Source organism: Vipera ursinii, assembly GCF_947247035.1.
Source record: "Vipera ursinii genome assembly, chromosome: 2".
In the NCBI taxonomy this organism is placed as follows: Eukaryota; Metazoa; Chordata; class Lepidosauria; order Squamata; family Viperidae; genus Vipera; species Vipera ursinii.
In genome coordinates this window covers 25,641,170-25,666,416 of record NC_139513.1, presented here as the reverse complement: position 1 = coordinate 25,666,416, position 25,247 = coordinate 25,641,170, and the positions used below count along the sequence as shown (strand labels likewise).

At 45.5% G+C, this 25,247-nt stretch overlaps 2 protein-coding genes across 2 annotated transcripts in view; one reads left to right on the top strand and one right to left on the bottom strand.

Moving 5' to 3' along the window:
• Positions 1-8,951, top strand: part of GABBR1 (gamma-aminobutyric acid type B receptor subunit 1) — a 47,508-nt gene extending 38,557 nt beyond the window's left edge. The window contains exons 14-18 of the mRNA XM_083355980.1: positions 2,966-3,059; positions 4,221-4,348; positions 5,501-5,629; positions 6,097-6,240; positions 7,076-8,951. Coding sequence (XP_083212106.1) covers positions 2,966-3,059; positions 4,221-4,348; positions 5,501-5,629; positions 6,097-6,240; positions 7,076-7,321 — 741 coding nt within the window. The 3' untranslated portion in view covers positions 7,322-8,951. The remainder of the gene's footprint in view (positions 1-2,965; positions 3,060-4,220; positions 4,349-5,500; positions 5,630-6,096; positions 6,241-7,075) is intronic.
• Positions 8,952-11,393: 2,442 nt separating this feature from the next.
• Positions 11,394-21,458, bottom strand: RNF225 (ring finger protein 225). The gene is made up of 2 exons (XM_083356086.1): positions 21,258-21,458; positions 11,394-14,153 (listed from the first exon to the last, which is right to left on the bottom strand). Exon 2 carries the CDS (start codon positions 14,017-14,019, stop codon positions 13,315-13,317), a length of 705 nt encoding a protein of 234 aa, XP_083212212.1. The 5' UTR covers positions 14,020-14,153; positions 21,258-21,458; the 3' UTR covers positions 11,394-13,314.
• Between the last annotated feature and the right edge of the window lie 3,789 nt (positions 21,459-25,247).

Sequence of the window (25,247 nt, the reverse complement as noted above, 5' to 3'; positions counted from 1 at the left end):
TTGCAGTCAAGCTTAACGGCACTAAATTTGAAGCCAGGAAATTGAGAATTCTTTATTGCTGCCTTAGGCATGGAATAAAGTGAGTGACTTTGGATCAGTCACTTCTTCTCTGCCCTAGGAAGAAGGCGATTGGCAAATCTCCTCTAAACGTTTTGGCAAGAAAACTGCATAGATTTGTCCATATAGTCACCAGGAGTCAGGGTTGGCTTGGTGGACCATAACTAAAGCAAGTGTTTGTCCCAGGGTATTGTAGAAAAGTCTGCTTCTCTTGGACGCCTGTCTCACTATTTCTCCTCTGTGGCCCAGTTCCCCTGCTTCTTCCCTGACGCCATTGCCCCCATAATCTCCCATATATTTTTTTTATTTTTTTATTTTTATTTTAGTTCCATTTATATCCCGCCCTTCTCCGAAGACTCAGGGCGGCTTACAAGCTTAGCAGTAGCCTTCATTCTATGTATATGCCTGCTTATTAGGGCTTTCACACACACCCTAAGTGGCATTATTACAAAGTCAGCTTAATTGCCCCCAACAATCTGGGTCCTCATTTTACCTACCTCGGAAGGATGGAAGGCTGAGTCAACCATATACATTTACTTCCTCGTGTTTTTGAGTCTCTCTTCCCCCCCACTCCCAATAACGTGTGCTGGCTGCATTCACGTCATATACTTGCCTTAATCATGGTTTAACCAATTCATTCAGTTTTTGGAATTTTGTGCAGCAATACTTACTGGCCCAGCCAACAGAGACAGCTGTAAGCAGAGGTGACTTCTGTAAGCTCACCTTAACCTCTGAGTCTTGAGTTTTACAAGCTGCTGCTAATTACTGACCTTTACAGCATATCTGCAGTTGTAGATATCATGTGGGAGATGATGGGATTGACCCTTCCCTTGGGCTCAGCCTGGTCAGCTCCCACCTCTCACCTGTTTGGTATGTCCCTGCAGTTTCTTCTCCTCTTCCCTATAACAACCTCTTGAGAAGATTGTTTTTCCCCCTTATTGCTTTCCTCTCCATTCTTGGCAGTTTTGTTCATATCTTAATTGAATGGTGACTCCCAGTGTGAGTTGGGATATATCTAAAGACCTATCACAGGGTCAGTTCCTTCTCTGGCTGAACGTTCTGGGAAGGGGCTAAAACTTCAGTGTTCCTTCCCCCTGACCTAATAGTATATCACAAAGAGAAGAGATGCAAATGACAAAATGATCATTGTGAAATATGAATGCAAGCTCTGCTGTTTTGTACATTCATCATGATATTGCGTGCAGATATGTAAGGGACAGACATTTGCAGTGTGATGTCACAACACCCATTTCCTCATGTTGATGAAACCATCCAATTTCACAGGTGCCTTTGCATCACACCTGCAGAGAGCCTGGATGCTATACAGCAAGCCATATATTTCTATAAAACCAACTTATTAGAAAATTCCTTTTTTCCTAACTGTACATGAAAGCTGGTGCCCTATAATTTTGAACTTGAAGCTACCCCAGTTACGTATAAAGCAAGATATGCAGTTTAAGATATAAAAGGTACATGCGTGTGTGTGAGAGAGAAAATGTTGCTAAACTTTCTTTCCGAATTTTACTTAGGATTATTTTTCAGCTGGGCTCTGGTTATTAATTAAGAAACTTAAAAGCAGAGCAAGGAAAATGGCCACAAAAACCATCCATGCGTCCTTTTTGCACTTTAAATGCACCACTAGGAGACCTGCTGGCGCAGTGGTTAGAGTGCAGTATTGCAGGCAAACTCTGCCCACAACCTGGAGCTTGATCTTGAGGGGGCTCAAGGGTGCCTCAGCCTTCCATCCTTCCGAGGTCGGTAAAATGAGGAGCTAGATTGATGGGGGCAATAGGCAAATAAGGTTTACTGTAGGAGATGACTAGGCTGAGCCCAAGGGAGGGATCAAATGCGTCATTAGTCTTGAGTCGCTTGGCGCCCACAAGAGACCTAAGTCCAACCCACCTTGAATTCCATAGACTCCTATCTACCACCGATTTGCTTTGACAGTTAATAGTACCAATTCTTGTAGAGCAGAGGTCCCCAGCCTTTTGGGCACCAGGGACCAGTAACATGAAGAGAGGTTTTTCCACGGACCGGAGGGGGCGTGGTTTTGTGTGCTGCCTGCATCCCGCAGATGGGGCTTTGCTTGTTTGTGCAGACCAGTTGCTGCATGCCGCGGCCCGGTACTGGTCCACGAACTGGGGCCTGGGCACCCCTGTTGTAGAGAGCTTAAGCTTGCAATAAACTTTTATATTTATCCGAACTGCCTGGACTCCTGATTTCCCGTGCTAGAAGGAAGTGGGGTTTGCTCTCTTTTTATATGCAATTGCTTGCCCTGCCAGTATGGCTGAGGGGTGTGTGATTTACTCCTTGGTGTTTCCTTGATTAGGGTATTCCTTTATATATGCTTCTTTATATTCTTCTATAAGGGACGCGGTGACTCAGTGGGTTAGGATGCTGAGCTTGTCGATCAGAAGGTCGGCAGTTTGGCGGGTCGAATCCCGAGTGCTGCGTAACAGAGTGAGCGCCTGTTACTCATCCCAGCTTCTGCCAACCTAGCAGTTCGAAAGCACGTAAAAATGCAAGTAGAAAAATAGGGACCACTACGGTGGGAAGGTAACAGCGTTCCGTGCGCCTTTGGCGTCTAGTCATGCCGGCCACATGACCACGGAGACGTCCTCGGACAAGCGCTGGCTCTTCGGCTTTGAAACGGAGATGAGCACCGGCCCCTAGAGTTGGAAACGACTAGCACGCATGTGCGGGGGAACCTTTACCTTTACCTTTTATATTCTTCTACATACTGTATGTGCTTGAGACAGGTATATATATCTGTAATCATCTTGGCCCTTATAGTGCTGCCTTAAGAAAGAGTTAACAGCATACCTTGCCTTATTCAGTTTGTTATCTGTTTTGGCTCTTCTGCTTCCGATGTCTTAATCCTGTCTCCCCCCCACCCCCCACCCCCAAGGAATTTACCAAAGAGGAGCCGAAAAGTGACATCGACGTGCTGATCCTACCCAAATTGGAGCACTGCAGTTCAGAAAAGATGAACACTTGGCTGGGTGAGCCTCTCCTGGAGAAGAAGCGGGTTTGTCCCAAATCCACTTCCGCTCATCTCGAGGTTTCGGTCTCCTTTCTGTTCCTTGGCTAGCTCCGTAACCCTGCCCAGTCTTGCCTTAGTTTAGAAGTGGACAACTTGGTCACTTTCCTGCCTTCTGGACTGACGCATGGTGTCCCGAATATTTTTTTGGTTTCTTGTCTACTGCCCAGTCCCCCCAGGTGTGCCTTCTGCATATGTGTATTTTACCATTCCAAAAAAAAACACGGATTGTTTTGGGAAACTGGGGAGGAAATGCTTGAGGGCTGAAAAAAATCAATGTAGGGGATAAGGATGGGGACATAGATTGGGACTGAGTGGGATCCTGGAGACAGCCAGGTGGCTCCCTCCATAATCCTGGGCATAAATGCTTTTTTGCACTGTTTTGAAGCTGATTAGACAAGCCTTCTTCCTACATCTGGTACTTCCACTACAATGACCAGCAATTAGGCTACCTGGAAGATTGGGGAGATTTAATCCTTAGAAGTCAGGGACGCGGTGGCTCAGTGGGTTAGGACGCTGAGCTTGTCGATCAGAAGGTCGGCAGTTTGGCGGGTCAAATCCCGAGTGCCGCGTAACAGAGTGAGCGCCTGTTACTCGTCCCAGCTTCTGCCAACCTAGCAGTTCGAAAGCACGTAAAAAATGCAAGTAGAAAAATAGGGACCACTACGGTGGGAAGGTAACAGCGTTCCGTGCGCCTTTGGCGTCTAGTCATGCCGGCCACATGACCACGGAGACGTCCTCGGACAAGTGCTGGCTCTTCGGCTTTGAAACGGAGATGAGCACCGGCCCCTAGAGTCGGAAACGACTAGCACGCATGTGCGGGGGAACCTTTACCTTTACCTTTTTAATCCTTAGAAGAGGGGGGAGGCCGGTTTAAAGTCCTGTTAAAATCTGTGTTTTTAAAATTTGTCCTTGATTCTTTGATTTATTACTATGTGGTGTTTTTTTTCCTTATAAGCTTCCTTGAATGTTTCATAAAAGAAGTGAGCGACCTACTACCCAAAGAGTTAATAAGGGAGGCAGAATCTACTGCTACCCTTCCTAGGGTTGTTCCCCCCTACACCCACCCTTCCATTGGGGTCTCTTCACCTTCCACCACCTTCACATTTCTTCCTCCCTGCAGGTATTTTCTATGGCTTCAAGGGGCTGCTTCTGCTTCTAGGCATCTTCCTGGCCTATGAGACAAAGGGAGTCTCCACAGAGAAGATCAATGACCACCGGGCTGTGGGCATGGCAATCTATAATGTGGCTGTAAGTGGTTTGTTTCAAATGATTGACAGTCATCTCTGCCAATTGAGCTTCTGGGTACAGCAATGTACAAGTAATTGGAAAAGTACTCCGTTTCTCCTCAGTCAAAAGAAAAGGAACAAGGTTTAGGCCAACATTTCTGCCTTAGCAGGGATCAGAATGGGGGTTGGGCCACTTCTAACGTGTCATGCAGTCGTCTTGTTTTGGGCTACTTTGCCTCAGTTGGGGTTGCATGTAAGATCTCTTTTTGTAAAGAGGAAGGAAGATGATCTTCACATATATGCGAGCCCTGTTGCCAAGGCAACAAGAGGTAGAACATTTTTTTTAAGTTCAGGATGTCTAGATAATCTTTGGAAGTGGCAGATTCACTGAACTATAAAAATACTTTAAGAATAGAATAGAGTGGAGAGTGGGGAGGAGCGGAGTAGAGCGGAACAGAACAGAATAGAATTACTTTATTTGGCCTGGTGTGATTAGACACACAAGGACTTTATCTCCGGTGTACAGACTCTCAGTGTATATGCAAAACAACAAAATAATAATTATAATAATGATACCAATAAGAGAAGATAGTAAAAAAAAAAGGTGAGTAGGATAATAATGCAGCCATACTACAAGGGTAATTATACTTTAGTGTATACTTTAGTATATTCACCAAACTTATATTTAGAATGTATAATTCTAAATTTATAGTGTATTTTAGAAGGAGTAGGAGATACAGTCAGGCCTGGATGATTCTATTCTAGCCCATCTCAATAAAAGTGGTTTTAACCTTCCTGTAGAGTTGCTTTCCTGGCGTGGTCTACCCAGTAGGGCTGACACTTTTGGAGGGGAGCTTCTGAACACCTGACTGCAGCTCAGCCAGGAAGCTTTGCTTTGCTGAGCTTTGCTCAGTGATAACCATCTGCTTTCAGAAAGCCAGCCTGTCCTGTTGGATGATGTCTAGGGTATTATCTCTCCTTGGCCATAGGGGCAGGGTGAGCCTTGAAGGCTAGAAGCAAATTTCGTGACAATTCCTACCACGGCTAGAGAATTCTGACGATTGAAGTCCACACGCCTTAGGTTGGTCGAGGTTGTAAAATCCTGCCGTAGGATTTCCTGGGTGTGCTTTCCGGTGTGAGTTCTCTAACTGCCTGCTGCCTCTCCCTTTTGTAGGTGCTGTGTCTTATCACGGCCCCCGTGACCATGATCCTCAGCAGTCAACAGGATGCTGCCTTTGCCTTTGCCTCACTTGCCATCGTCTTCTCCTCTTATATCACACTGGTTGTGCTGTTTGTGCCCAAGGTAAGCACTTCCCCTCTGACATTGCTTAAGTCATTCTTTAGCTCAGGACTGGACAATTAATTTTCCCAAAGGGCCACCTAAAACTGGGACTATTGTGGAGGGCCAAACCAAAAGGGCCGTGAAGGTCCATAGGCACGCATGCACACACATCTATAAATTGGGGGGGGGGGGGAAATAGCTGCCTTCAAAATAAAAGCAATGCAGTTGTATTGCATGGATGGTGTCCACTTAACATTTGACTTCCAATTTTCGGTGGACTTCATGTGGGCTGGATAGCAACATCCAAAGAGCCAGATGTGGCCCGGAGGCCATAAAATGCCCAGATCTGGTCTAGCCCATCCCAGACCTTCTGGCCTTCTCAGGAAGGGAGCTGAAAAAATTGAGAAGCACATCTGGTCTGCCTGTTCTGGCTATCTTGCACAACCTTTTCCTAGCCACGAACTGCAGAAGTGTGGTTCCTGTTTCAGATGCGGCGTCTTATCACCCGGGGAGAATGGCAGTCTGAGCAACAGGACACCATGAAAACTGGCTCCTCCACCAACAACAACGAGGAAGAGAAATCACGGATGTTGGAGAAGGAGAACCGTGAACTGGAGAAGATCATTGCCGAGGTGGGGACTGTATGTATCTGGGGAGGGGCAGTCAGGGAGTGATGATCAGTCCAGTGTCCATTTTCAGTTGTATTTTCCGCACAACTTAATAATGCACAGTAGAGAACTTTCATCGATCCAGACCAAGGGTAGGCAACCTTGGCTCTTTTATGACACGTGGACTTCAACTCCCAGAATTCTTCAGCCAGCATGGCTGGCTCAGGAATTCTGGGAGTTGAAGTCCACGAGTCATAAAAGAGCCAAGGTTGCCTACCCCTGATGCAGACAGACAACCTGCAGGGCAGAGGGCAAAGCATGATGGGAGGTGGCATGGGATTTCCTTCTATGTTTTTGGGTGGAGGGGAGTTTCCTCAGAATTGTGGGAAGCTCCGTGGTGAGCCTTTTCAGTGATCATTGTTGGAGAATGCAACCCTGGAGGTGCAAATTGGCCACACTTTCTATAAAGACTAAGAATGCGGTGTCACACTGCTTCCTCTTCACGAGCACCTTCCGTACTCTTCTTGGAATATACTACTTGAGCAGCCCACAGAACAGAGTGTAAAACAGCAGGAGAATTGAGCTCTCTTTTGATTGCTGGGCAACCTCCCTGGACTTGAGTTTGGTTCTGGTGGGGTGTTTTTAGGGTGGGGAGGATTGCAGCTGCCTCCTTCCTGTGTCCAAATTCTAAAGGAACAAGTTGGGGACAGGTCGCGGAGAAAAACCATTTAACGTCAATACCAACTTGATGGCACATAATAAAACCTGCGCCAACATCCCTTCCTTCCAGCGGGATACTAGGGGAGGTCTTGCCCCATTGCTTCATAGACCCTCTCCCTCCCTCCCTCCTCCCCGACAGAAAGAAGAGCGTGTCTCGGAGCTCCAGCAGCAGCTGAAAGAACGGCAGCAACTCCGCTCCCGGCGGCGCTCCTCCAACTGCGCGGCTGACAACCATTTCAACAACTCAGCTTCAGCTTCAGCAGCCACCGGCCCCAACCTTTACCAGCCCAGCCTGCCACTTGTCCGTTGCCTGGTGGCTGACCAGGCTGACAAGCTGGGACGCAACAATTGCGACGGGAGCCGTGTCCACCTGCTCTACAAGTGAAGGACCTTGCAGACATCTGGAGAAAGGGAGAGTGTGGGCAGCCGGGGAATGGGCATCTGGTGGGTGGGGACTCTGTACAGCCGGCTGGGAAGGGGTTTTTTTTTCCCCCAAAAAAGAAAGGAAACGGAATCATAATCCCTAGCCTTTGTAAAATATCTTCGTGTCTGTCCATCTGTTTCCCCTGGAGCCTGGAAATCCACGTGGAAAATCTGCAGACTTACTTTAGAAGTATGGAATCCCAGGGACACCCACATCTACACTCCCCACCCCCCACCCCACAACACACACATTTCACTACTCTTCAAATGTTACTACTTGGGAAGGGAGCAACTGGAAACGTGGCCGTTGTAAAGTCAAACTCTCCGTCTGCGTGCCGTGGGTGCTTGCAAGAAGAATATGAGGGAGCAAGAAGAAATTCAGACTGAAAGGAGCACTGGAAACTGGTGCACTTTTTGCTCCTCTGTAAACTTAACCTAGATACAGATACCAGTAGATACAGCATACAGGGACATCAATTTTTGTGCAGTTGAGTTGTGATGTGGCAATTATGTTGCGTTACTGATAGTCATACCATAGTTCGCAAGGGTCTTCTTTACATTTCCCCCCCCCTCTTTTTGCTGCAACCTGATCGTTTGCAAAAAGGTCTGTTTATTCCAAGCCAGACTGCAGCACAGTCTTCCTGCAGCAGATAGTTGAGTCTTCTAAGCATTTTGGTATGAAAAAAAAGAGTTTCCTGTAACCCCAAAGAGTTCTATGATGTTGGATTGGATTGCACTGATTACGTTTCATTATCAAAAGCGCTTAACTTAGTTTCCCGATCCGATTCTGGCGGCTAGTACGAGCAACCGCACAAATGCACAGCCTGGCTGGCTTGGACGACAGCCGTATCGCACATCCATAGCCATGTCACATTTTAACTTCCACCATCATTCCTGTGCAATCATGGGACGGTGTGGAGTCCCAGCTGGGCCACATCTACTTAAAGGTGGAGAGTGATGCAGTGATGGAGGTGAAAGTTTAAAGCCAAAGGGAAAATTCAAAAGGTGAAGGTGGAGCCCTTATTCAGAGATACAGGCTTTTGCTAGAGACAGGAGAGGGAACGTAACAGGTGACTTCCTTGTCCAGGTGGTAATTAATTAACCACAAGATACGCCTTGTCAATCCGTAGCAGAGTTCTTTAAGAAAGTAAGCACCGTTCCTTGGATACGAGGGGATGGGCATTGCCTGATGTGGGAATGTTAGCTTGGAGTTGTTTCTACGAATATTTCAGTTCTTATTCAGCAGCATCTGCTCATGCTTGGAAAGGTGTCCTTCGTTTGACAATGGGCCGTGGGGAATTTCTAGACCACATTTAATTGCCTTCATCTTGGTTGGTCTACACAAGGCATGTAGGGCGCTAGAGCTACAGTGGAGATAAGGATTGGCTAGGGGGCTGAGGAACATTAGGGAATTGGGGCCAACAGTCTTGACGATTGTATGCACCTCTGCATGCAGATCTTCTCTATGCTTTTCCCATTTGGAGCACTTTATTGTCCCAGCAGATATGGAAAGCGGTGGATGCTACCCTAGGATGGCGAGGGAAGCCCAGATGCCTGCCAGACTTTTCCACCAGTATACAGATGTTCTTTAGTAAAATGATACCATATGAAACAAGAGCCTGTGTGTCATCTGTGAACGGTGTGAATGTCTTCAACCTTACGGTGCTGTTCTGCCTCCTGCAACATGAGCCTAACCCAAAGTAACAAGGGATGGAGCAAAGGGGATTCTTCATGAAAGCATTGTTGGTGCCACATACATTTCTCCCTCCATGTGTAGGTAAAACCCATTCATTCTCTTACAAAGGTAGTCCTCAACTTACAACCGTTCGTTTGGTGACCTTTTGAAGTTACAACAGCACTGAAAAAGTGATTTACGACCATTTTTCACACTTGCAGCGTCCCCACAAGTCAAGTGATCAGAATTGGAACACTTGGCAACTGGCATGTATTTATGACTGGTTGCAATGTCCCAGGATCATGTGACCCACTTTTGCAACCTTCTGACGACGTCAATGAGAAAGCCTGATTCACTTAATAAACGTGTTACTAACTTAAACTGAAGTGATTTACTTAACAACTGTGCCAGGAAAGGTCATAAAAATGAGTCAAATGCACCTAACTATCTTGCTTAGCAATGGAAATTTGGGGCTCTTTTTTGGTCATAAGGACTACCTATATATAGTAGTCAATGCATGTTACTCCAGAGCATCTTAATCTGGCACCCATCTAAATAATTTGGCTTATAAACCTGGACCAGCTTTGGCTATTAACAATTCTTGGGAATGAGGGACGGGTAGGCCCCTTGGCCCTGAAGGAAGTTCTCTGGGGTCCTCTTATAAGTACGTTCATTAGAAATTAGAGCCTAAAATGAAAAAAAACAACTGCTGGTGGACTTGTTGATTAAAAGACATAGCCAGTTAGTGCCAACCATAACTGGTTGCTACTGCAGACTTTTAAAACTCAATTTGTTTGAGAAGGCAGGTATACTTGGACTGTTTCCAAATTGTTACTGCTTTAAAAGAAGTAGTAGGCTACTAATGCCTGACTGGGAGAGGGTGTGTGCGCGTGCACATGTGTCATTGTGTGTTAGCTTTGTTGCTGCAGCAGAGCCAAGGAAGCAAGAGAGTGTGTGGCTAAACTAATCTGAAAAGCCTCTTTTAAAAGACAGCCTTAGTCTCTGCCAACAAATGAACAGATGAATTAGCTCAGTAGCCCTAAGGCAAAGATGATCATTTATGATCATATAATGCCCAGCTCCTGGAGTTAAAACAGCTGTGGAATATGGCAATATAATAAGAGATGGAGGTCACTGTGCGCCAGCCACAGTTCTTCAGTATAATTAGAAATCAGTGCATGCTTTTATAAGCTGCAGACATAGCTCTCTGGAGGCTAAATGTAAGATTTAAGTGAAGTTGGAAAATTATTTTAACTCCTTAGATTGGGGGCAGCCAGACAGATAGATTAGGAACTACCAGGAGCCTACCAATATTACCTCAACTTCCTGCTTATCCAAAATGAGGAGCTTCTTCCCCATCAAAAAAGGACTCTTAGAAGCTCCTGTTTGTAGTGGTCGAGGTATTTTTTAATTAGAATCTTATCCTTTGTTATTAAACAAACTCAAGATGACATTGTTAAAAAAACTCAAGGTGTCAATAATCCTATTTCCCCCCCACCAACAACCCTGTGAGGTGGGTTAGGCTGAGAGCGACTGGCTCAAAGTCACCCAGACATTTTTTTCAGGCCTAAGGGAGGACTAGAACTCATAACCTCCCAATTTCTAGGCTGGCACCTTAATCACTAGGCCAAACTGGATCTCAATATAGATTTATATATAGCAGGGGTTCCCAACCGGGTGGTGCTCGCACCCCTGGGGTGCAAGACGATATTCCAGTGGGTGTGAAAACTTGGGTTTTTAAAATTATAGTGTCTATGCATAATCTGTTGCTGTTATTTCGAACTTTTGTAAAGGGTACGAGAATATATCAGAAGCGTTCTAGCGGGGTATAGAAAAGGTTGGAAGCCACTGATATATATAGGATTTAGAAGTTCAGGGCAAGGCTACCATCCTTCAAAGCATTGTTTTGCTTTTGCCCATATATGCATGGATCAGCATGGCAATAAATGCAGCCAAATAAATGCAGCCAACACTGGCTGGTAAATAGCTAAATAGCCTCCACAAGCAGACCGAGAGCCTAGCTTGCTAATTCTGATGTTCTCTGTTGTAGTGTTTCTCAACCTTGAGAATCCGTGTGTGGATCTCCATTCCCAGAGTTTTGAAATTAGAAGTTCACAGATTTTAAAACCTCTAAGAAACGCTGCTGTATTATGTATGTCTTTCGTCTATTGGTGACCTTAGAAGTTATAACGTTTAGACATCTTGCTGAAAAGAATAATTTGCTTGAGGGAAAGGCAGAAGGCAAAGGAAAAACAAAAGCTGCCCAAGGAAGATATTCATTTTTTTGATCCATCAATATAGCAATGATCAATTAATCAAGATACAAATGCCAATACAGTAATTTAGTTGAACTTCAGGTGTCGGTCGCAGGTGATGAATTCATTGGAGATAAGTTTGCTCAGCTCGTGGTCAACCAGAAGGAGAAAAAAAAATTACACACGTCATAAACCTAGAACAAGTCCTTTTACGACGTGATTAAGAAATGTGTGAAAGTCCTTTAATGTTTATTTGTAATTGCAGACAAAACATTTAAGAAGATTAAACTTCTCAGGGCAATGGGCCTAGGATCCTAGGCTTTTGGACTTCAGTTCTAAATTTCCTTATCAGAAGTATAAAGTTCTAAGCAGCTGGCCAGTTATTTTTTTACAATTAAGCATTCTTTTCTCCCAGTAATACAGATTTCCTATACAGGACGGTGAAACAGCTTTGAGGCATTTCCAGGATTGAGGTGATCCTGCTACAGAAGTGGCCAACAACAACAGAAAGAAAAACAGTAATTTCTAAGGCACAAAACCTGAAGATTTCAGAATTTTACTGGCGTTCTTCCTTGCCCAAACCAATCAGTCCTGTTGTGTTCCGGAGTAATTTGACCGGCATTAATTGCCCGTCACTGCTTCTCTTCTTTATCTGCTGATCTGTGCAGTTTTCTGCTGCTATTAAAGGCACAGACACAAAGCCAGATGGGTTTCCCCCCCCCAGCCAATTAATAACCACCCACTTAAAAATATGACTCTTGAGCTAGAGATAAAATCTCCAAGCCTCTACCACAGGCTGCCTTTGCGCAGGTCTGTTCCACCCCAGCTCTCCCTCCTTCCTTAAATCCGAGTCTTGGTCCTTGATGGCCACACGGCAAGTAGGTGAAGTCCCCTCCCTTTACTACATGTTTGATGTTTGGGAAACCTTGGCATTTTGGATTCCTGCTTTCCATGCAGTTGTTCAGGCCAGAGAACATGGGAGAAAAATGAAGTAGCAAAACAAGCAAGAAGCTGGAAGTGATAATCCTTCAGTCCTTCATGAGGCTGTTGTGATCCACAAGACTTGAGTTCTGCATTCACACTCACCAGAACTCCAGAGCAGCATCAACAATTTATCTCACCTTGCTGTCTTTAGCAAGTTGCCCACAGCTGAACCCAACACCAAGTGAATTTCTCTGCTGCTCCTATGAGTAGTGTAGCCTGGGTCCAGGAGGAGAGGTTAGAAAGAAAAAAAAAAAAAAAAACAAGCACCAAGAACAGTGAAAGTGCAGCTGCCAAGGATGAAGACGCTTTGCGAAATCCCTGCAAGTGATGTGCCAGATCCAGTTGTGGAGCAGAATCTCAGAGCAGATTCCACCAGCTGTTCGGGAGAAAAAGCCAATGGAAACGTCCTCCTCATTTGCTTCTAAGCATGTTTTACCCCCTCCCCATCATATTCTGTCTTGCATTACATTCCTGATTGGAGAAAGAGTGTCAAAGCTGGCAGTGGCTTGGGCACTGGGAAATGTTCCCCTCATCTGGAATGATATTCCCAGCCTGGCACCCACAGCTGGCTACAACTTCCTGGAAGGGTTGGAGTTAATGAACCAGCCATGTCTGGAAGGCACCAGGATAAGTAAGGTTGGCAACATTTTTAAGAGCATGGGGTGTGTTCTCTGCCAAGGTGCCAATTAAAGAGGGTTAGTAATGTCTCCCATCCACCAAGAAGTCATAACATGGCTCCGTTTCTCTACCAGCCTGTTCCCATGGGCAATAAAACAGCAAAGGGGCAACTTCAACCTCTCCAATTCACCTACTCCAAAGATGACTGCCAAGAGAAAGTGCCAGCAGAAGTCTAAGGAGTGGTTCGCCAATAAAGTGCTGGTGCCACAGCCTCCAGACAGACAAGAGTTAGGCTTTATCTTCCCATTCATCCTGCGCAGACAACTGGAGGCAGCCCGGGGGAGTTTCTGGAGAATGTGAAACTACCAGCAGTACAATCATGACAGGTGGATGCAGGAAGGGCAGGAAGCCCACCTCTTGGCGTTAGGGCGAGGGAGGGGTTATCGGACTAGATTCATTTCTCCCAAGGGCCGAGCTGTGATTCCCTTTGGGAAATCCTCCCACTGAAATGTACATCGAAGGCATCATGAAGATGTAGATGCCGCAGATTATCAAGGCGATGGTGACTAGCAAAGCGACGGACAGAGCGACATAGAAAGGCCAACCCGAAATGGCCAGTCTCCGGGCTGATCCTGGGGGTGGGGGCCTCCCGACATCGACACTCAAACTGACAGTGTTAAGTGGAGGTCCCGGCTTCGTTCCAACTTGAGCCCCATTTTTGTTCCCCCCTGGCAAGTAGAGCAGGCCCCGCCGACGATCAAAGCGCACTGAGCCGGGGGGCACCGGCATTGCCGTCAGCTGCTCCAGCAGATCACGGCGGGTGGGAATCCCCGGCAGGCCCTTGCGGGGAGGCAAGGCGGTGGGTGCCCGGCAGACAGGGCAGGTGATGGCGTTGACATCTTCTGAAGAGACATTGATGCGGGCCAGGCACTCCAGGCAGAAGACGTGTCTGCAGCTCAGCTCCTTTGGCAGTTTAAAGAGCTGGTCGTAAGGGGTGAAGCAGATAACGCAGTCCAAGGGGCTGGGCTCAGTACTGGCCGGTTCTTCCTTGCGATCCACGGCTTCCTCCTTGGAGTCAAAACGTGGTGCTGAGGATTCAGGCTGGAAACTGACATTGTAGTGGGCCATGGTGTCACTGGAGGTTGCAACAGGCCCCAACGTTGAAAGGCCAGAAGCTGAGGGACTCAGGCGTCATTCTTCAACGGTCCATGCTTCCACTCAACAAACTTCAGAGGAATTGGTCAGGAATTGAGCTGACATTTCTGAGAAGGACAGAAAGAGGACAAAAGGTCAGCAAGTGATGATAACCTACTCCCAAATCACAATGTACCAGGAGCACGGCCACCTTTGTCAAGTAGATTCAAAGGGAGGTGCTCCAGTTTGCCTGCAATACCAAGATAAGGTATTAAAACAGGGGAAGAATCGCAAATTACAGCAGTTTTCAAAAGCACAGCCCCGTCCAGTGGAAGGCACGGAGTTTTTTTTTCCCCTTTTGTACATGCAGCTTTTGTGATAGATGTTGTGTCCGTTGCCACGAAGGCTTTGAATTCGTAATGCTTGGTTAACGCCCAAACTTAGTCACCGAAGGCCATAGAACTAGAAAAAGACAGGTGAAATGGATCAAAAGCCTTCTGCTGACTTTTTAATTGCAGCAAAGGTTTACAGGACTTAAGAGTTGCTAAACATCTCATCTTATCCTCATCCTCAGTATCTGAACTACACTATAGGTAAAGGTAAAGTTTCCCCCGCACATACGTGCTAGTCGTTTCCGACTCTAGGGGCCGGTGCTCATCTCCGTTTCAAAGCCGAAGAGCCAGCGCTTGTCCGAGGACGTCTCCGTGGTCATGTGGCCGGCATGACTATACACCAAAGGCGCACAGAACACCGTTACCTTCCCACCGTAGTGGTCCCTATTTTTCTACTTGCATTTTTACGTGCTTTCGAACTGCTAGGTTGGCAGAAGCTGGGACGAGTAACAGGCGCTCACTCTGTTACGCAGCACTCGGGATTTGACCCGCCAAACTGCCGACCATCTGGTCGACTAGCTCAGCGTCCTAACCCACTGAGCCACCATGTCCCTTCGAACTACACGATACTTCAGACCTTTTTTTGCCATCTTTATTATTTGTGTGCTTCCAGTCAGTTTTGATTCCTAATGACCATCTGAACAAGTTCATACACTTTTTGTGGCAATATTTTTGAAAGTTGTTTTCCACTCTCTCTCTGTGTGTGTGTGTGTGTGTGTGAGAGAGAGAGAGAGAGAGAGAGAGAGAGAGAGAGAGGGAGAGATGGCCTCATGTACAAGGTTAGACTCGAACTCATGGTCTCCTGGTTTCTAGCTCAGTGCCCTTAACTACTACCCCAAATTGGCTCTCTTTGTTATCATAGTCCTTTGCTGTCCCTGATCTTAAATGCCACCTATATCAGCTTTTCTCCTCCTCATGGAAGCTGCTGCTAGCTGGGGAATTCTGAGAACTGAAGTCCACACACCTTAAAAGTTGCTGAGATTGAGAAATATTGATCTACATCCTTAGCAGTTCTCCTGATGTTATCCTAGTCTTTTTTTTTCTAGCCCTAAACCTTTCATTGCTTTTGTGGCCTCAGCCTTTAAAGAAGATCTAAAGGATTTAGAAGACGATCTAAATTAAGAAATCACACTTTGCGGCATCTCCTGTGGCAAAGAATAGGGAAAACATGAATACATGTCAAGGTATTTTTTTTTATTGAAAAGTTTTACAATACATTTTTTTAAAAAAGACAAAACCCCCTCCCAACCCCCTCCTGTCTCCCCAAACCTCCCCAACTCCTCCCTCCCCTCCCCCTCCCCCCTCCCCGACTTCCCAGAGCTAAATACAGGGTATAAAAATACAAACAATCATAGTCTACCTTATGCAAACAACAATAAAATATTAAGTTCTATCGCACTTTAACTCTTATTAAAGTAACTACAAGTAATTTATATATCACATCAATACTTATTCAAATGCTAGGTGAAACTTTTTAGTCCCATATTTATTCTATACATGTCAAGGTATTGATTTAACAGCTAACCAGCTTATGTAATGTAAGATTTAAGGTGTAATGATGGGAATCACTCAGCAGGGTCTGTGTCTCTTTAAGAGCTCTTGTATAAAGGGAAGGGTCCGCTGATGTGTTCTCTCTCTTCTGTTTCTTTCTGTAGCTGTGGTTTGTTGGATCCTGCTGTATTAGCACGCGTATGTATATTGTTCCTGTTGTCTGATGATATTGTAGATAGTGTAAGATAAACCACCATTTCCTATAGACCACTGTTTACTGTGTTTACTCCTGGGTTATCTCGCACAATAAGACTGTGCACGCTCTGACAATACAGAGTATTAGAGAAGCTGCTCCATGAATTATCTTTCATTGAGCAACTACTCAACTGTGTGACAAATGTGGTATAACTGAAAAATAAGGGGCACTTCAATCAAAATTATACGACTTGATATTCACAGCAATCTGGCTCCCCAGTCACACATACGCCTCTTAAGAGAAAACCACAACTTGCTTGTATCTTCTGGATTACTTTTGGAGAGAGGCTGCAAGGTCGGAGGGCAATGCAGGGAGATCATTATCTACACTGGATGAGAAGGGGGGGGGAAATCCTTCATTCCGCAGGAATGCGAAATAGTCATCACTGGTGCGAAATATAAAGTGGGAGGTTATGGGTTGCGCAGCCCTACAGCATTCAGGGATGTGAGATGGAGACAAAATACATATGCTCGCCTACTCACAGATTCAGTTCAAGACAACCTGGAGAACATGCAGGCTGTAAAAAGAATAATGTCCACAAGTCATTCTAACAATAGTCAACCACTGTGTATGTGTACCAACAAAAGAGGAATGACAACTAGGCAATAGGAATGCATGGACAATACGGTTGTTGGACTCTGTGTCCTCTCAGTTTGGATTTTATTTGGGAAGGCTAATTTAATTGCTTGCAAAGGGATGTTTCTGGTATAACTTGGCATGAATGGGGACCGAGTATGGAGACATTCTCCAATGGCATCATTATCTGGCATAAACAAAAATGCCGGGTCCCACCTTACGTGTAACACAGGGGCCGGAAAGCCATTATTGGTCCAATGGTTAAGGCGTCAAGCTGGAAACCAGGAGACTGTGAGTTCTAGTCCGAACTTAGGCATGAAAGCTGGCTGGGAGACTTCAGGCCAACTACTCTCTCTCAACACAATTCACTTCACAGGGTCGTTGTGGAGAAAATAAGAGGAAGCGGGAGTGTTAGGTATCTTCGCCACATTGAATTGTTTATAACAGTAATAACAAAAGTGAGATGTAAATAAATGACCATCCCAATCCCTCAGATATGTCTGGCAAGACCCCTTGCGTGGCAACAACGTGAACAATGCTGGAGTTATTCTATGCTGATTTAGGGTGGGACATGAATGAAAAAGAATGGGCTTGCCTTTCAAAAATATCCCCCCTTTAAAAGAAAATAAGAGTATAGGTCAAGTACTCCCACCTTTGCCAATTACTCCACTGCTGCACTATTACGTTCAACAAGAAAGATTTAAGTTACTCTCTCAAAATGATCGTCCATCTCTGAGATGAACAGGTTTAATCCTGAATGATGAGGAATATTGGAGAGGGCGGGTTATTTTACGAGAAAGCTAGGGAAAAATGAGATGGAGGGCTCCAGCTAATTAGAAGACTACTTCCAATAATAATAAAGGAGAAATTAGAGCTAAGCCTAAATAACCTTTCAAACTTCTCTCCATCCGATCTGTAGGATGAATTGGATGCTTTTTCTGTTTCTCAAGGTCAAGGCTCCTTTCCTCCCTCACAAAGGTCTAGCTATGTGGTTGCTAAGAGTCAACAACAACTCCATGGTAGGTAAACAATCAACCAAGCCAAAGGAAGACATTTCCTCGTGAAATCTTTACTCAGGATTGAACTAAAGCAAGGAAGGCTGCCTTTGGCACCACTGTGATTGCATAAAAACAAGAGCACATTTGCACAGTCAAGTTCTGAGAACTTTTCAATTAATGAATAATTCAGTAATGTGAATATGACAGAGCTGTATCATGCAGAATGCATTCAAAGATATCCCTGTGGTCACAGAACTCAATAATGGAAAAAGCTTTTTAGCGGCACAGAAAAACAACAAGAGACCAATCCGCTCCTGATCATTTCTGTTTTGCAACAATTTCCTAAAACCACTTTTTCCCTCCAGCTGAAATGACAACTGGGAGAAAAATCTACAGGAGCTAGACTATCTGACATTGGTAGAAATAATACTGAAGAGGCATCTGACTAAACATTAGGAGAACTTCCCTAATAATTACAGCAATTAGAGAGGAATCTAACAGGCTTAAGAGCTGCTATGTTTTCTTTCCCAGGAAAGGAAGGAACTTTAAAACTGCATCTTGTGCTATAGATCCTATACTGAGTTTTGGGTTGGACTAAATGACCTCCAAGATACATTTTGGCTCAAAGCAGCCTCCTACAACTATTTTCTTCCTGCAATTATTATCCACAAACAATAATCAAACCAATCACAACATAATTTTTCCTTCTAGCTAAGATAAAGGATTATCTAAGGCCACTGTTTGGCTCCAAAGTGGGAATCAGGCTTCAACTTTTTGCCAACCAAATTCACTCCCACCTACTGGGGGGGGGGGAGGAGGAGGAGGCACTGTTGCTCAGCTAGCACAGCATACACCTTATGTGCCAGATGTTCCTGGTTCAGGCTGTGGCATTTCCCATTAAAAAGATCAGTGAGCAAGGGTTAATGAGCCATCGTCAAAAGAGCAGCAGTAACAAGGATGGAGAAATATGACTGCTCTTCATGTTGGGAAATGCAAAAGTATGATAGGGTCAAGTCTGACAGTTGGCTTCATGGTAACCCTTTGGTGCTCTGCAAACATTTCTTCAGCAGGCAGTAGGTTGGCAGACCTGTGAAAGGCATCCTGGGAAGAGTCAGGCTGCAGCTGTGAAGGGGTGGCAGGGTTTTACATTGTGGATTTTTAATGTTGTAAGCCACCCGTAATCACCATGTATGAGTTTCATCAATAAATCTGCAGCAAGTATTGATCAATTTTCCAGGCATAAATAGGACAAGAAAGGCCGTCAACTCTGGGTTGCAAAAACCCAGATGACCACTAGATGGCATCAAGGGGATTATCCCTGCCATCATCTAGCATGCTGGCTCAGGAATTCTGGGAGTTGAAGTCCACAAGTCATAAAAGAGCCAAGGTTGCCTACCCCTGATCTAGCAGCAGTCTGGATTTTGGCAGTCCAGATCTTATCGCCTTAGGACAGAGGGATACGTAGCCTCAACAAAAGAGATAGTTAATAAATAATAAAGAAACCAACTATCCCACAACCTGAATCCATTATTTTCTGTAATTCAATTGTGGGCCTTCAGCTGTTGAAGACATCCAATGCTCAGCCAAACCTTCACCCACACAGGCACTGCAGAAAGAGGCTGTAAGTGTAGCGCAGCAACATCTGGAGGACCCTAGGTTCTTCAGCAATGGTTTAATGGCATTTCCCTTTATTTACCATCTTTGCAAACCCTCAAACACGGAACGTGCGAAATTGCCCGATTTCAAGTGCTCCCTGGCAGCTGTTTTCCAGTTTCAGACAGGAATCCTTCCCAACCCTGCCACAGCAGAGAATATTATTTTCTATGGGACTATCTTCCCCAAGTGGCTTGATCAGTAACAGAAAGCAAGGCGGCCTCAAAGTCTGGGCACGTTGGAATATTGGTCAATAACCCATTAAGCATGCAGGAGCATTGACAGTCTTGACAGCATATCAGCTTATTCAAGGTTACAGAGAAAGTCAGCTGTCTGGGCGGACAGGCACACAGGCATCTGCACTTCAGTCAAGAGGGAACCCCCTGGGACACTGGAGCATCTGTCAAGTGAAGGCCGGGGGAAGGCAAAGACAGCAATGCAAGTTCAACCAGGAATTCTCCACACTTGGCAAACTGAAATTTACAGTTCCTGGTTTGCTTGGTCTTTGCAGATCACCGACTTTGGTCTCCCAACAGCTGCTACCTGGAGCTTTCTTGAAAGGCTTCCAAAGAATCATCTTTCTTCTGCATTGGGTTGTTTTTTTTTTTTTTGGCAGGGGCAAACACACGCCAGGGAAAACGAGGCACGACCACAGGAACTCTTGCGGGCATTTCTTAAGGGCCAGGGTGGGGGATTTCAGCCGAGAAGTAGCTCGTCTCTGTCTCTTAAATCCCCTTTTTTAAAAAACTAGCACCTGAAGTAACCCAATCTCTGGACACAGGTGAATCAAGGAGACAGAACTGTAAGGTGATTGCTTTTTCTGCAGGAATTTGTGGAGTCCAAATTCCCAAGCAGGTTAACTTTTTTTTTTCAGATCCTGCTTCCAGATCCAGTACAATGCTATATGGAACATACGAAAAAGTGTGGGTGAGAAAGAGTGCCTCTGAGCATAAATCGTGTGCAGCACGCTTGCAGCACTGAAGAGCTACATAGGATCTTCTATGACCAGCATGGGGTTTGTTAGAAGATGGGGTTTCCAAATAGCCTGGGCTTCAATGCATCTAACTGGAAGAATGTTAGGAGAAGTAGCCTTAGCCAACGGCAGTATCTGCTTAGGCTTGGCAGGGTAGTTTTGGCTGGATCCCTGGAGGAAAAATTTCCACGGAATCCCTAAAATGTAGGTTAGACTGGAAAGTTGAAAACCACCCGCAAAGCAAACACAGGTAAATCCCTTCCATTCTCTTGCTGAGAAAGTTGCATAGCCGAGTCTCCAAGCCCCTCGGAAGGCGTCGAGCTTGACTTTACGGTATCGGTACCGGACAAAAAAAACAAACCACTTCCTCACCCTCCATGGCCCGGAGAGAAGCGCCGATTCCAACTTTTCAGTTAGGTAACAGAAATGATCTTCCAGGGGTTTTCCTGCGTACATGAGGACTAGAAACGTGTCCCTTTGAAACGCTTTTGCTGGGCATTCCAAATCTGGCGTATCCAAATCAGGCATGGCACCTACTCCCTTTTCCCACGGTGCAGAGCAGAGCAGAGCAAATAATGCAAAAGCACAGAAGGAGCCGTGGGGGGACACACACACCCCGGCATCCTTCGCACCCGGTCCCCTCGTGTGTGTGTGTGTGTGTGTGTGTGTGTGTGTGTGTGTGGTGGGAATAAACTTCCCACGTTAGGAATGTTTCCCCCAGCGATATTTGGTCCTCGCTTCCATATGGAGCTCCTTTCCTCTCCCCTCCAAGCGAGAAAGGCCGCGAGCCCCACCGCGGCCCAACCTTGACCTTCTGCCGGGGCTCCAAAGGCCGCTGCGGGGCCGAAGCTCCCTCTTTCCCTCCCCGGCCCAGCGCGCCGGCCAAGTCTTACCAGTCTGGAGATGCGGGCGGGCCTTCCTCGAGCTGCTGCGCGCCAGTCGCTCCGTTCTCGCCCTCTCGGCGCTGCCGGCTTTTTCTGCCGCGCCTCCGCAGACCGTCTGCCGGTCCCGGCCGCCGTTTGCCACTCCCTGCCCCTGGAATCTGCCCCCTGGAGAGAGCGTCTTCCTCGGGCACACCCCGTCTCCAGGCTCCACCTGCTCTGTGGGGAGCGGCGGGGGTCACCGAGCCGGTACCGCCGCATTCTCTCCCGGAGGAGGGATTAAGTTGGCGCGTAAATCCTCCCGTCGAAGGGGCCCCGCGCGTTCTGGCTGACCCCTCGTTCTCCGGCCAAGTTGCGGATTGATGGCCCCTTGCTCTTCTCACCTGAGGCTCTCCGCAGCCCTCTGCCTAGGTAGGAAGTCGCCCTCCTTGCCGGGGGGGGGAACCCGCCGCAAATCGAGCAGTGTCTTTTATTTTTTATTTATTTTAATTCCATTTATATATTTATTTATTTATTTATTTTATATTTTAATTCCATTTATATCCCGCCCTTCTCCGAAGACTCAGGGCGGCTTACAAGCTTAGCAGTAAGATAATAATAATAATAATAATAATAATAATAATAATAATAATAATAATAATAATAATAATAATAATAATAATAATAATAATAATTAATAATAATAATAATAATAATAATAATAATTAATAATAATAATAATAATAAGCCTTGGTGGAGCAGTGGGCTAATGCCTCCTAAAGTAACACCAGCTGCCTGCAATTAGTGCAGGTTGGAGTCCCACCAGGCTCAAGGTTGACTCAGCCTTCCATCCTTCCCAGGTAGGTAAAATGAGGACCCAGATTGTTGGGGGCAATTAAGCTGACTTTGTAATAATGCCGCTTGGGTGTGTGTGTGTGTGTGTGAAAGCCCTAATAAGCAGGCATATACATAGAATGAAGGCTACTGCTAAGTTTGTAAAGCCGCCCTAAGTCTTCGGAGAAGGGCGGGATATAAATGGAATTAAAATAAAAAATAAATAAAATAATAATAATAATAATAATAATAATAATAATAATAATAATAATAAACCTTTATTGTCAAAGTACAACGTGTACATTGAGATTAGCTGAGCCTCCCCCTGTGCTCTCTTCCCCCCAACACACAGTGACAACAAACCCTCCATCCCACCACACTCAGGGCTTACAAGCTTAGCAGTAGCCTTCATTCTATGTATATATGCCTGCTTATTAGGGCTTTCACACACACACACACACACACACACACACACACACACAAGCGGCATTATTACAAAGTCAGTTTAATTGCCCCCAACAATCTGGGCTGAGTCAACCTTTTCACCAGACAGACGTAAGTTTGGTTTCTTTCACGCCTTCAGGCGGGAGGGGACTTGACCCACGGATAATAGTAGCCCTGTTCCGGAAGATGGTTTGCCCTCTGCCCTTCCGAAGGGCTTGCAAATTCCGTTCATAATTGTAGAAGCCTTGGGGGGGGGGGCGCCGCCTGGCTGCGGTCAGAGACCAGAGAAGTCCCATGTGTTAGAAATCTTCCCATTCCTAACAGACCCTCCAGGAGAACCGGCTTAAATTTCTTGAGTCTGCTGCTGGAATTTTTCCAGTCCGGCTGGCTGCAGACAGAGGCACCTAGTACCTACTTAACGGATCCACCTGCCTCTGACCGGTGCAAACAACACACCTGTGATTCACCTAATCACGATTTACTTGATCAAATCTACTTAGGGAGTGAGGCGTTTAACACACTGACTCAACCAGAAGTTACTTTTTCCACACCAAACCACTTGTTCGTATACCACATTTCCTTCAGGTCTTGAATTACTGTAACCCATTTCTTAATTGGTCTGAGGCTCTGAACCATAATCCAATCCAATGGGTTGCATTCAGACCACATCCTAAGCCAGAAAGCTAACCCAGCTTAGCATGTGTTGTGAATTAAGCCAGAGAGTAACAAGGCAGTGAAACTGACAAATTGGCAATCAAATGTTTGGTTACAGGGTAGTGGTGCAGCTGAAAACCTCATAGGTAACTCATACAGTAGCTGTGCTTGCGCTACATGCTTTCCATGTTTAACCACATTTACTTAATCAGCCCAATTTTCAAGGTTTTCATAACAAACTGAACTACAAATTACATGTGAATGTAGTGAGGACAGACTTAGAAGGCAGGTTTGCTTGCAGAAATCACCAGCTTGAAACAGTGTTTGTGTGTGTGTGTGTGTGTGTGTGTGTGTGTGTGTGTGTGTGTATTCGTAGATTTTCACGGGTATAGGTATGTAGGTCTTGGCATATTCAGGTCTTTTCCCGTGTAAGATTGGCTTCATGCGAAGCCGAAGACACCAGCCTGAAGATGACGAGTGGGACCTCATCGAAACATCGCCAAGACACTCTCAATCTTACACGGGAAAAGACCCGAATACGCCAAGACCTACACACACACACACATATACACATACACAGAGAGAGAGAGAGAGAGAGATGCAAATAGCATGTATGGAGTCAGCCCTTGCACAATGACAAAACCAGTAATCGTCAAATAATTCTCCACCTTTTACATAGTTTAATATGCTGACAATACATTTTGCTACATTCACCGAAAGAGTTTTAAAAGTCCAAGAATTTGTCAGTACCCAAAATCTTTCTAATTGGTATCATCCAGAGGTAAACATTTTTCTTTATGAAACAACTAGGTAAAATGGGATTTTGTTTCTGGAAGTAAAAGGGCTAAATACCATTTTTGTTGGTACTATGTTTTTGCCAAATTACTCCAGTCTCTAAGATAATTGGTGGGGAAAGAATGCATAAAGGTTGTCTTCTCCCTGTGCTCATCTTTCAAAATATCACACAATGAAGCCATTTTAATCTCCTAGCATAGATGCCCTCTAGTCATAATCTCCCATCCAGTTCCTCTCTTCTTCTGCCTCCTTTTATCCTGTCTTCTTCCTCCACTAATCTTCTAAGTTCACACATTGTAGTAAATCACTGGTTACAGTTCTTACTTTATTGAATAAGCCACAATTGGATGGGTTTCCATTCCATATAATGGGAGATTTCCCCAACTAAAACACTCGTAGATATGTGGACACCACCTCCCAGAATTCTCAGCAACGGTACCTAAGGAATTATGGGAGTTGAAGTCCACAGATCTGGAAAGCATCTGGATTGGGGAAGAGGCAGTAAATTATAAACCATTGTTGATAAACCACACTCGGCTGGTTTCATGTGATACGCTAGGTCAGAACTCAAGAAGCCACATTATGACATGGCATGTTGTATTAAGCGGGCCAGAATATCTCAGCTGTTTTCAACCAATCATACACTTGGGTTATCAGGTAGCCATTTGTCCGTATCTTCTCTTCGAAAGACTTTTCAGCCATTATCCACTCTAGGGATAAGAACCTGAAACAAGACCCAGGGGATTTCACAGATGTTCCTTATACTTACAGGTAGTCCTTGACTTACAACCGTTCATTTAATGACCATTTGAAGTTACAACGGCACTGAAAAAAGTGACTTACAACCATTCTTCACACAACCATTGCAGCATCCCCAGGGCCACAGGATCAAAATTTGGATGCTTGGCGACTGGCTCATATTTATGACGGTTGCAGTGTGCCCGGGTCATGTGATCACCTTTTGTGACCTCCTGATAAGTAAAGCCGAGGGGGAAGTTGGACTCACTTTACAACCATGTTACTAACTTAACAACTGCAGTGATTCGCTTAATCAGCTGTGGCAAGAAAGGATGTGAAATGGGGCAAAAGTCACTTGACAACTGTCTCACTTAGCAACAGAAATGTTGGGCTCAATTGTGGTTGTAAGACGAGGACTACCTGTACTGCCTGATCACAGGGGTAAAGAGATATAATCTTTTGGCTCCTTGTCTGGCACAACCTCTAGACCAGGGGTGTCAAACTGCCGGCCCACAGGCCGGTTGCATCATACAGAGCCCATGCCCACCCCAGCTCCGG